Below are 12,188 nucleotides of genomic sequence, written 5' to 3' on the forward strand. Positions count from 1 at the left end.
AATGATTTAAGACAACGAAACGGATGGATTAGCAAATTCATAGATATAAAGATTTTTTATGTGTAAATCTAAATTCACATAATAACAAAGTTTATAATTAACATTAGATCAATATATACTTAATTAACATATACTTTTATTCTATTAATATACAAATTTTATTGTTTAAAATTAAAATATGATAACAATTTTTGATTTAAAAAAATAAATAACAAAAACAAATTAAATCTAAAGAAAAAGATAAATGCAATTTATATTAGAAAAAAAAAATATGGGTTAAAATCTAGTTCATTCATTAAGACACTGTCGACTGTCGATTCTAATAACCAAAATGAAGAAGAAAAAGGAAAAACTTATCTTTGCAAACCTACCGGTTAAAATTGACTTTCCGTAATCCGAACAGTTAAACCAAAACCTGCTTTAGTTTGTACATTTGTCAGCGAATTTTTTCTTCTTCACCAACTACAACTTTCTGCTTCTTCTGCTTTCTGCTTCTGCTTCTGCCAGATTAAGAGAGAGAGAGATCTAGCATACAGATTGCTCCGCAAAAATCTGCAAACACCAGCATCGACATGATAAACTCTGTAGCGTTGCTGTTTCTAACCATTCTTGTCCTCCAAACCCACTTCCCAATCTCCGACGCCATCCCGATTCCATCCCCAAACGGCGAGATCGACGCGATGCTGGTCCGAAACAGACTCATCGGAGAAGACGAAGAGCTAATGCCGTCGGAAATTAGCCGGAGAGTGCTGATGGCGCGGAAACGGTACATCGGCTACGAAACCCTAAGGAGAGACATGGTTCCTTGTCAGAAACCAGGCGCCTCTTACTACGATTGCCGCTCAGGTCAAGCCAATTCTTACAACAGAGGCTGCGATACCATTACAAGGTGTGCTAGAGACACCAGCGACATCGTTACCTGAAGAAATTTTAGAGCTTTTTTGGGAGTTTGGTTTTGAGTATTCAGAGTATATTTTCTGTTATAAAGTTTTAAGCTTTTTGTATTGTTGTTGTTATATATGTAATCTTGCAACTGTTTTGGTTATCAAATATGTCCAATTATTAAGATCTATATATTATATAAAGGTTTCAGTAGATTGATGCATATAATATTAGCTGTTCATTTGCTTGTTATTGGGTGCTTATGGACCAAATCAGAAGCTTTTCACTGGGGAATGTAGAGAGTTCTTGATGCTTCTTGTATAGTATAATGGAAGAAAATTCAGTTCTTGTTGCTTTTTGGCGTTTGGTTTGTGAAATTCAGAGGCAAGTAAATTCAGAAGCTTTTTGTATTGTTGTTGCTATATATGTAAGCAGTTTTGGCTATCAAATATGCCAAATCATTGAGATCTATGTGTTATAGGAAGTTTTTTAAGTAGATTGATGGATAATATATTAGGCGTTGATTTGCTTGTTTTTTTGGGTGATTATGGACCAAAATTAGAAGCTTTTCACTAGGGAATGTGGAGATTTCTTGATGCAGAGAAGTTCAAAAGTAGAAATTGATGTTGTAACTGAGCATGTTTGTGTGCTATGTGGATTGAGGAAGGAGTTGGTCTCAGAATTGAAATTTAGAGAATTGGAAACACATTGACTCTTGTTTTGTGTTGGATTTTACGACTTTATATCATTGTTGACTGCTTTCTGTTCCGAGCCTAACGCTTTCTGTTTTTCTATGGTGAAGAAAGGAGTTTAGTCTTGTAAATTTTGTTACTATGTATTAGTTTTTAAGTTCATGCATGTTTCCTCACACATCATAATCCATAAGATCCAGGACCCTGCGACGCAAAATCAATATTGATGAGCTTTAAAGTCTCTAAAAGACACCATTCCATCCGATCATACGCTTTAGTCATATCGGTATTCATTGATAGGGGCCTGTTCTTTGGATGGACGCGCGTCAGCGATTAATTATCACCACTTTCAGTTACTTCTCACACAAGTATGTGGAGAGTAACACCATCGCCACGTTTAAAAGTAGTTGTCGCAACTATTGCGGCTGCCACTATGTTTTTCCAGCGTCACCAGCGACACCGGCATCTCCTTTAAAATTAACTGTAACACTAGATTAATGTGAAGATAGGCAACAGTTTTAGATTCTCCATTGTTGTTTTTTTTTTGCCGCGATCGCTGACGCAGCATCCATGAAAAGAACAGACCCAGAATCTCCATATACACCACGTATTAAGAGCATGGAAAGTGTCTTGCGCCGAGAAGATAATATCAGAGATCACCCTCCCTTTCTTGAAAGGCGAACTGTGTTTCCGAAGTGATTGTGGGAAGGAGTCTTTTCCGTCTTTGACAAAGAACTTTAGATATGATCTTGTACATTGTGTTGCAAAGACTAATGTGTACAAACCTACTTCATATCTCTAGGTCTTTTCGTTTTCAGGATGAGAGACACACTCAGGTGGTCGTTACATTGAGGTTGAGGATTGAGTCACTGATCTATGTTCTCATGAAATCTTAAACCACTGTCACAACTTGGAGATTATAAACCGTTCATTTTATAATACTTAAAATATAGGGAAACAAAATTAAAAAAAAAATGAAACTGCTCTCCCATCATGGAGATTTCCTCCATAGAGATACGATCATCTGCGGCCAAAAAAAAAAAGAGACACTATCATCATCTTGGGCCTTATCCGACAAGTTCTTTAAGTCTTCAATCAAATCTTAATAGTTCATCATATCACTTGGCTATTTACCTAAGTAGAAGTTTATAGTCATACTGTAAACTATGAATATTCCAATTACTATACGAGTGACAAGAGTATGATGTGGAATGAAATTTGAACTTACAGGGATATTTTAGGTGATAGAAAAAGGAATTTCTCTTTGAGTAATTTTCTTATTACAAAATTTTCGGTATGGTTGGTGAGATTCTTATATTCTTCTCGTACGATATTAATTTGGTATAAATGAATCCTAAGATTAAGTTTGAATCGTGTGCAAATCATAATAGCAAGCATAATAGCAACCGCGGCATATGAGCATCAACCCATTAGAGATATGAACACTTCACATCACATTCAATGGAACAAAAAAGCAAAAAAAAAAAAAACAGAATAAAGTCGAAAGAGAGAGATATCAATAAATTGAGATGCGGAAAACAGTTTCCCCTTTTTCATTTTTCTGTATGATTTGTTTAAAGAGTACAACGTTGAACAAAACACACAAAAATAAAATCAAGAGGAGAACTATAATCAAAAACTAATTTAAGTTTTCAAGAAAAATGAAGAAGAAGAAGAAACAAGCACAACCTTCAAAAGCCAAGAACCCTTATTAAGAACGATAATTGATCAACTTCACCAGAAGACCAATATCTTCCACTCTTCCACCATAACCCGACACAAACCAGAAGCAGAACCAAACCCGCTTTGTCTAATCTCTCTCTCTCAGTACCTGTAGTGAGCAGGCTTGTATGGTCCTTCAATGGGAATGCTGATGTAATCAGACTGGTCCTTTGACAACTTAGTAAGCCTAGCTCCAAGCTTGCCCAAGTGAAGTGCAGCAACCTTCTCATCCAAATGCTTAGGCAAAACGTAAACCTTCTTCTCGTACTTACCACTCGACTTCTCGTTCCAAAGCTCAAGCTGGGCAATCACCTGGTTGGTGAAAGAGCAAGACATGACGAAACTAGGGTGACCAGTGGCACAACCCAAGTTCATGAGACGACCCTCAGCCAAAACAATGATTCCGGTCTTGGTCTCAGGGAACACCCACCTGTCTGTCTGGGGCTTGATGGTGATACGCTTCACACCAGGGTAAGTCTCGAGTCCAAGCATGTCGATCTCGTTGTCAAAGTGACCAATGTTGCACACAATGGCGTTGTTCTTCATCTTCCTCATGTGGTCGACCATGATGATGTCTTTGTTACCGGTGGTGGTGACAAAGATGTCAGCTTCTGAGACCACGTCCTCGAGTGTCAGAACTTGAAGTCCTTCCATCAAAGCTTGAAGGGCACAGATGGGATCGATCTCAGTCACGATAACACGAGCACCAGCGGTTTTCATGGCGGCGGCACAACCCTTTCCGACATCACCGTATCCACAGATAACAGCGACCTTTCCGGCGATCATGACATCAGTTGCCCTCATGAGACCATCAGGTAGAGAGTGACGGCATCCGTACAAGTTGTCGAACTGTGAGTAAAGAACACATAAGATTATCAGCAACATAGCATATGAGTAAACCACAACATCAAAGAATGAATCTGTATGCAATTCACAAACATATGATTCACTATAAACTGGTTCTTATTAGCTGCAAGATCGTAAGTAATTTTCAAGAAATATCTACTTAGTGTTTAGTTGTCGTCTTATCCTATAGCAACAAAATTTACTCCTCTCAAATCTAAAGATCCGAAAGAGGACATTGCAGTGACCAGTTCTCTCCTTTAGATCTAGAATATGAATCATTTTATCAGTAAGTCTTATCAAGAACAAATCTGAGAAGAAAGAAAATCAATACCTTGCTCTTGGTGACAGAGTCGTTGACGTTAATGGCTGGGAAAAGTAGAGCTCCACTTTCCTGCATCTGGTAAAGCCTCTTGACACCAGTGGTAGTTTCCTCAGAAACACCAACGAGTCTCTCCTTCATCTTGTGGTACTTCTTAGGATCAACTTGAAGACCTTCCTTGATAATCGACAAAACGATCTGGAACTCAGGGTTATCAGTGGAATTAGGATCAGGAACCTGACCAGTCTTCTCAAAGATCTCTTCAGCTTTAACTCCCTCATGAATCAAGAGCGTCGCATCACCACCATCGTCAACAATCAGATCTGGACCACCACCTGGACCCCAGTCAAGAGCACGCTCCGTGCACCACCAGTACTCCTGGAGCGTCTCACCTTTCCAGGCGAAAACGGCGGCGGAATCGCGAGCGATTGCGGCGGCGGCGTGGTCCTGAGTTGAGAAGATGTTGCAGGAGCACCATCTGACTTCGGCGCCGAGAGCTGTTAGGGTTTCGATGAGGACGGCGGTTTGGATTGTCATGTGGAGAGATCCGGTGATTCTAGCGCCTTTGAATGGCTGAGCTGGACCGAACTCGGTACGGCAAGCCATGAGTCCAGGCATCTCAACCTCGGCGAGCTCGAGCTCGAGACGACCGAAATCGGCCTGGGACATGTCCTTGACCTTGTATTCACGGCCACTCGACGTCTTCTCAACGATCAACGCCATTTTTCTCTCTCTTAGATATTTGCCGGATCTAAGATTTGGAGCAGAGAGAGAGGTGGTAGAGAGAAGTGTGCGAGGAGAAACGAAGGTGACTGAGAGGGTATAAATAGATGAGGTCAAAGTGAAATGGACGGCTCGGATTATTTTGAGGGTTTGGTGGATCTGGTAGAAGCTTTGATCCCGTAGTTTATGGAACACGCTGCATGAGCAGTGTGACCCGTGTTTTAAGCTGTTGTGGAGTTGATCGGACGGTGTTATGGAAAGGGTGGCCACGTGGCTGCATCGAATTCGTTTCAGCGAATCAAAGATCATAGTTGTGGCGAGCCCTAACGGGCTTGCCCACGGATTAGTTGATTTTTCTTTTGTTGTTTCTTTGAATGATGAGTTGTAATGATTTGTTGATGTGTCGTATTTACAGTGAATTTCACAATGTTTTGCTTACGTGTTATTGCTAGAATGAGTTTCGGTTGTATAAAAACTTGTTTACTCTATTTACTGATTACATGTTATTTTTTATTGATTTTTATCTGATGATGTATTAAAAATAACTTAAAACAAACCGCTATAAATTATTATTGTAAAATGCTTTATTTCGCTGTCAAATCAAACCGTTTTTAACTTTTTATAAATTTAAATTTAAAAAAAAAATATAACCAAAAAGTAAAAAAAAAAAAAAAAGAGAATCTATATTTCTTAGTAATAGAATGTCGCTAAAAAAAATCATCTCTAACTAATGTAATGTCACTAATTATGATATATATGTTAGTGTTTACGATTTCTTATGTTTACAGGATTTTTGATTTTTTATGATTTAGTATAAATATTAACCATTTTTCTCTAGTAAAGCCGATATTTAGTCAAATCTAACAAAAAAATAAAAAATCAATAAATGAAATGTCTAATGGAATAACGGTATTTATGATGTCTAAATTAGGGTTCTCGACTTTAAATATTTTAGTATAAATATGTAAGACTTCTCTCTAATTCTCTCACACCTTTCTTAATTGTTTAACTTTTTGCTTCTTCTTCGAATAAGTTCGTACGATACTTCAAAAAACTACATCTAAAATACATAGAATAGTGATCAAAAGATCTCAAAACTATTTAAACTAAATTATTTAGATATTAATATAACATTAAAATGTAAAGAAATCTAAAACAAATATACTAGAGAATAAAAAATAAATGAATTCAAACTACTATTAAATTTTCAAACAACTAAATAAAAAAAATTATATCAGCCCACGCAAGGCATGGGCAAATTCACAAGTTTTAATTTAAGCTTAAATCAGTTCATTATGTTTTAGGATAAAACATGGATTAGTTGATTTCTCTTGGTTGTTTCTTTGAATGCTATTTTAATTTAAGCTGAAAAAATCAGTTCATAATGTTTTAGAATAAGAAAATATCCTTACTTTTTTGTCTACAATATTTTTCTTATTTTAACTTTTACTTAGCTTATATAGGATTTGGAGATTTTTGGTGTATATACCAAATGTTTATTGTTGCTATTTTGTGCTGATATTTTATAATCTTTTTCCAATAAATGTCAAAAAAAATTTAAGTAATGGAACTTATGAAAATCATAACTAAACCAGTTGATGTCACTGATTTTTGGCAAGTTATTGACAGTTAAAGATGAATCACAACATTTTCTCAAATGTGTAATTGAATATGATAAGATCTGCATGTTCTAATTGATATTGAACTGAGTTAAGATTAGTGAATACACAAATGAGTCGTTTTAGAATTCGCTCATATATAACATGTACTGTTTCCGAGCCTTGTAAAATATACGGATTTTGATCTAAAAACACTAAAAAGAATTATGTTCTACTTATTTTTAAACTGTTTTCAAATTTTAGATTAGAGTGATTTTAAAATTAAATCGATGAAAATATCTTCAAAGATTATGGACTATATGTGTGTTTAACTATTTTAATGCACATTGTGGGTATATCATGATTTTATTCGAATGATTAAATATTCATTTCATCATTTATAGTGTTTTTTTGTATTTTTGTTATGGAAACTTTGGAGGTTTCTGACTATTTTTCATAATTTAATAATAGAGTTTACCTTTGTGGTGATCTAACATCAATTTGGGATAAACAATTTTTGGGTTCATCTTTAGGGGTAAATTCATTCATTCACCCCCTCTCATTTTAACCAATGAGAATCTGCCATATAATAAAATCAATTAAGGTAATTTAGCAAAATAGCATATTTTAAATATTTTTTTAATGAAAAAAACTAAACTCTAATTTGGAAATAGTGAACCCAAACATAATATTAAAGTTTATGTAGAATTATTTTTTAAAAATATATATTTTTACATAATTATTTATTTTATTTTTGAAATTTTAAATGAAAAAAAAAACTAAACCATAAATTAGAAATAGTGAACCCAAACATAATATCAAATTATTTTTTTTAATAGAAAAATGCTAAACCCTACTTTGGAAATATTGAACCCAAGCATAATATTAAAGTTTATGAAGATTATTTTTAATAAAAATATTTTTTTACATAATTATTTGTTTGGTGGAAAAAACATAAATATTTGTTTTATTTTCAGAATTTTAAATGAAGAAAAAATAAACCCTAAATTGGAAATAGTGAATCCAACATAATATTAAATTTTATTTATATTGATTTAATAAATATATATTTACATAATTATTTGTTTTATTTTCAGAATTTTTAAACCTTAATCCCTAAATTATAATCTTTAAATCCTAAATTCTAATCTTAATATTTTAAATCTTAATCTATAAACCTTCAAAAAATTTAAAATTAAAATTAAACCGTAAATTCTAATTTTTATATATATTATTTATTTATTTATTTATAAAATATTTGATTGAGTATTTAATTTTGTATTTTTAGTTCAAAATAATATTACAAGGTAGATTCTCATTGGCTAAAATAAGAGGAGTGAATGAATGAATTCACCTCTAGGGGTGAACCCAAAAAATTTCCATTATTTGGGATTAGTGTTTTGCAGCATACTAAGGAAGTCTTCAAATTCAAGAAAGGCGTTTAAGGAAATATCTTTGTTCAAAGAAGATTTTTTCATTCGTTTTCCCACATTGGAAGATTTTTTAGTCTATAAATGGAAGATGATTTTGTGGTCTAAGGAGTAAGGATAGATCCAAGAGCTTTCGGCACACAAAAACACAAAAAGTAGACCCATGAGTTGAATTAAAAATATGTTTGCTTGCTATTTTCCCTAATTTCAACGGATTATACCCTCCAATTATAAGATTAGATAATTGAATTGTGTGACTAATAAATGATAATGTTTATGTGTTGATTCTGTGACAAAGTATTCTAAAGTATGGTTTTCTTAATAGGTTCGATAAAAGATTTATTTTATCCAGTAAGTTTGGAAATTAAACTTTTTGAAAGTATAAATACAAGGTTTAAGAATTGTAATTAATCATCTACACAATTAATAAGAAAATCTTAAACAGGTATTTGCTGATTTCTCTCTTTTTAATTATTGTTTTCTTTAGTTTGATTCACAATGTAGCAAACTAGACTCATCCTTCATTCGGCTAAACAAATTGAGCATCCATATGTCGATGATACTTACTACTTAGTCATGTAGTAATATTGTGACGAGTATTATTAACGTGTACGTGATTTATGCATTAAAAGCATGTGAAAAACTGCTTATCACTTTCATCACTTTCACTCTAAATTCTCTTAAATTGCATTTATCATTCTGTCATTAATCCCATTTTGACGTCCTTTACATTTTACTTTTGATGAGATCTTGTTGGTCTGATTGGTCCACGAGCGTGTTCCATGTTCTCCGCATATCGCAACGAGATATTTTGCAAATAAATGCCTTAGATCCAGCACATGTGACTTTATAATTTTCTGTTTTATCTTTCCCTTTTTGCTAACCAATTTGTTGTTTTTTTTTTCTCTGAAGCCGCTCAAAAACATATTCCACTAATGAATTAGATATAAATTAACGTCGTTTGAAATTAAAGAAACTAGTCGAACATGTCAACCAGTGGCTCCACTTCTTTTCAAACATGGTCCTTGTTCTTCCACATCCTAATGAGTAATCTAATATATAAAAGAGGTTGAATTCTCTCCAGCTGCGTGACATATCAGTATTGGAGAGAGTAACACATGTCTTTTCTAAACTTAATTAATTAAAAAAAAAACTGATATTCTACTCGTCTTTCTCCCGAGGCTCCCCGATAATATTTATATTAGCGGCCATGAACTTATCCTCACCAGTTGTTTCAATGATTTCGACGACAATTTTCAGAAGAGACTTCCACCTCCCTATGAAACTTTCTCTGCACCAACCGAAGATCCTCGCGCTCTACAACCAAACGTTCCCATTTACGTAGGTGATTTTAATTTCCTCTTCCTTCTGATTGACCATCTTAATTAGTGTTTTCATTCTGTTCCCGATCTGTTCCAATAGATTTAGATCTATGTGTCATTTTGTTTTTTAATAATGGTTTCTCATCTCCAATATTTTAAAAAAGGTTTATCATCTTCAATTGATGCGACTCCGTGGGATAGTCGGAGGATTTGTTTTCGAGATGAGAGTCGCCGGAACCGTTGATGTTGATGGCCACTGAGAAGGCATTTGCTATTTTCGCTTTCATGTTAAGATTTTTGATATTTCTCTTGCCCTTGCAGATTTCTACGCAAGAGGAAGAAATTCTGGTGGACACGATTGCATTACATGATGAAATGAGTATTCTTCGTCCTGTTTTCTCCAATCCTGATAATTGCAAGGTACATTTTTTCCCCCAATAAAGATGTTCATTTATATAGAATCTACCGCATTCGATTGTTTCAGGTTTTTTCATATTTTGAGATACTTCTTATGGAACACTTGTACGTATTGCTTCTAGGTGTTTCACCGAGCCGACAATGATGTAATTTGGCTTCAAAGAGACTTTCACATATATGTTGTTAATATGTTCGATACTGCCAAGGTACACCTTTTCTAAATCCGGCACTAATTCTTAAACTTTGGCATGAGTGAAAGCTGTTTGGAGTGAATGATCACAGAAAATTGGGTCTTTTGTTAGCTCCGGCCATTTAAGATAAATTTGTTCACTGTTATCATTGCTGCTATTTTGAAAAAGTAAAATGTTTATGTTAATGCCATAAATCAGGCATGTGAGGTGTTGTCGAAGCCTCAAAGGTCACTGCCATACTTACTTGAGGCTGTATGTGGAGTCGTTACTAACAAATTACTTCAGGTGAGTCCTTTAACATATAGGACTCCGTATACTTTTTTGTTTTGCAGTCCATTCTTATCCATGCTAAGCTTAATTCATATCTTCAATGAAGCGTGAAGATTGGAGACAACGTCCACTGTCCGAAGAGATGGTGCAATATGCCAGAACAGATGCACACTATCTACTCTTTATTGTCGATCGTTTGACTGCTGAGCTCAGACAACGAGGCACTGGTAGGCATCTTTACTATGGAGCAACTTTTTTGTATCTTATGATGTAAAAGTAGGGTTAACTCGGTGATAATGTCAACTATGATTCAAGACCATATTGTTATATTCTTGCAACAAAGTGTTCTAAAATATTAATGTATTAGAAGATGATTCATCTAGCCCCAATGACAAATTACATTTTCTTCTCGAGGCTAGGTTTCTATATCATCGTTCTGTAGCTATTTCACTGATGCTGCAGATCACAATGTCGGGTTCAACAGCCACAATACTGATGGTCGTATGAATTATTCTCATGGATTTCGTGCTCATAGTTCCCTACAGGTATACCGGAGGAGAAGACACCAAGAGCTACTTGAGGCAAGTGAAAATCACAACCTGCTTCACTACATATATGCACTTCTCGTTCCATATCCACAGCCTCATTTTGTCTCTGTCCGGAACAGCAACAGAATGCTTCTCCAGCTCCTTTAAGTTCGATACCTGAAAATTTCATTCTAATTTCTCTGGGTTCTCCTATGTATAGCTCTCCTAAACTCCCTTACAGGTTCGGTTTTTGCATTTCCTAAATGATATTTCCTCTTTCTTTTCCTTTAGTCCGGATATTTAACTGGATTTTTTTTTAACATCAGAAAGAAAAGGTCGCGGTTGGGATATATTAGCACTGCACGTCTTCCAGACTTTGGAGATATACGCCCACTTCTCTTAGCAGCATCTGAATCTGCTATAGCCAATGCAGGTTTCAACTGTTCTTAAACAAAAAACGATTTTATTACATCTACCATTCTGTTTTCCTACGTTTCATCAACACACTTCTTCTAAATCCTCACGAATATTAGCAATCAATATCCCAGTGTTGCCGCCGCAATCAGACCAGAACAGGACATGCAAAAAGCCTAATGATAAGTAAGATAACAATGGCATTGAGCTATGGAATGAGTCTGAGAGCAGTAATTTAGAAGATGATATACAACCCTGTGGAAGACTGATCGAACTGATAGATGCTCAAAACAATGGAGAAGAGGATTCCCACTGTAAGACCAAGAAAAGTGGCCATGTTCCGAGACTGTCTCCACAAATACATCAAGGTTATTCATCATTTTTGTAAGTTCAGATAGAATCCATAGTTTGAGCATTAGCTTAAATAACTACTCTATGTAATTTTTTTACATTACTACAAAGTAAAGGCACAAGGCTTGAATAGTTTGATAGCTTTGATACGTAAGGCTGACCCCAAAATAAAAAATATCAGAACAGTGTTTGTAGACTTCAATTGACTATAAATTAACCTTATTAAAATTATTGATGTCATGGAAGGATAAAAACAACGACCATAAATATGAAATAACATAAAATATACTTCAGACATGTACACATTAAAATGAACATATGTTAGTTTATTTCACTGATTTGAATAGGAGATGAGGAGTAATATTTTAATAGAAACACCGAAGAACTAAAATACCAGAAACAAACTCGGTTATTAAAAGTAAAGATTCAACAAATTGAATAAAAACAAAAAAAATTATAATACCATGGTAAATAAATTTGCTAC

At 34.6% G+C, this 12,188-nt stretch overlaps 2 protein-coding genes across 2 annotated transcripts; one reads left to right on the forward strand and one right to left on the reverse strand.

The window, feature by feature from the left end:
- The first annotated feature begins 432 nt into the window (after positions 1-432).
- On the forward strand, positions 433-1,070 carry LOC18030043 (protein RALF-like 31). The gene has a single exon (XM_006414780.2). The coding sequence runs from the start codon at positions 573-575 to the stop codon at positions 921-923; it is 351 nt and encodes a 116-aa protein (XP_006414843.1). The 5' UTR covers positions 433-572; the 3' UTR covers positions 924-1,070.
- A 2,001-nt stretch (positions 1,071-3,071) lies between these two features.
- LOC18030044 (adenosylhomocysteinase 1) lies at positions 3,072-5,256 on the reverse strand. Its single transcript, XM_006414781.2, has 2 exons — positions 4,474-5,256; positions 3,072-4,145 (listed from the first exon to the last, which is right to left on the reverse strand). The coding sequence occupies exons 1-2, from the start codon at positions 5,182-5,184 to the stop codon at positions 3,399-3,401; spliced, it is 1,458 nt and encodes a 485-aa protein (XP_006414844.2). The 5' UTR covers positions 5,185-5,256; the 3' UTR covers positions 3,072-3,398.
- Positions 5,257-12,188: the final 6,932 nt, after the last annotated feature.

The sequence above is a fragment of the Eutrema salsugineum genome, unplaced genomic scaffold (genome assembly GCF_000478725.1).
Source record: "Eutrema salsugineum unplaced genomic scaffold, Eutsalg1_0 scaffold_1, whole genome shotgun sequence".
NCBI classification, from domain to species: domain Eukaryota; kingdom Viridiplantae; phylum Streptophyta; class Magnoliopsida; order Brassicales; family Brassicaceae; genus Eutrema; species Eutrema salsugineum.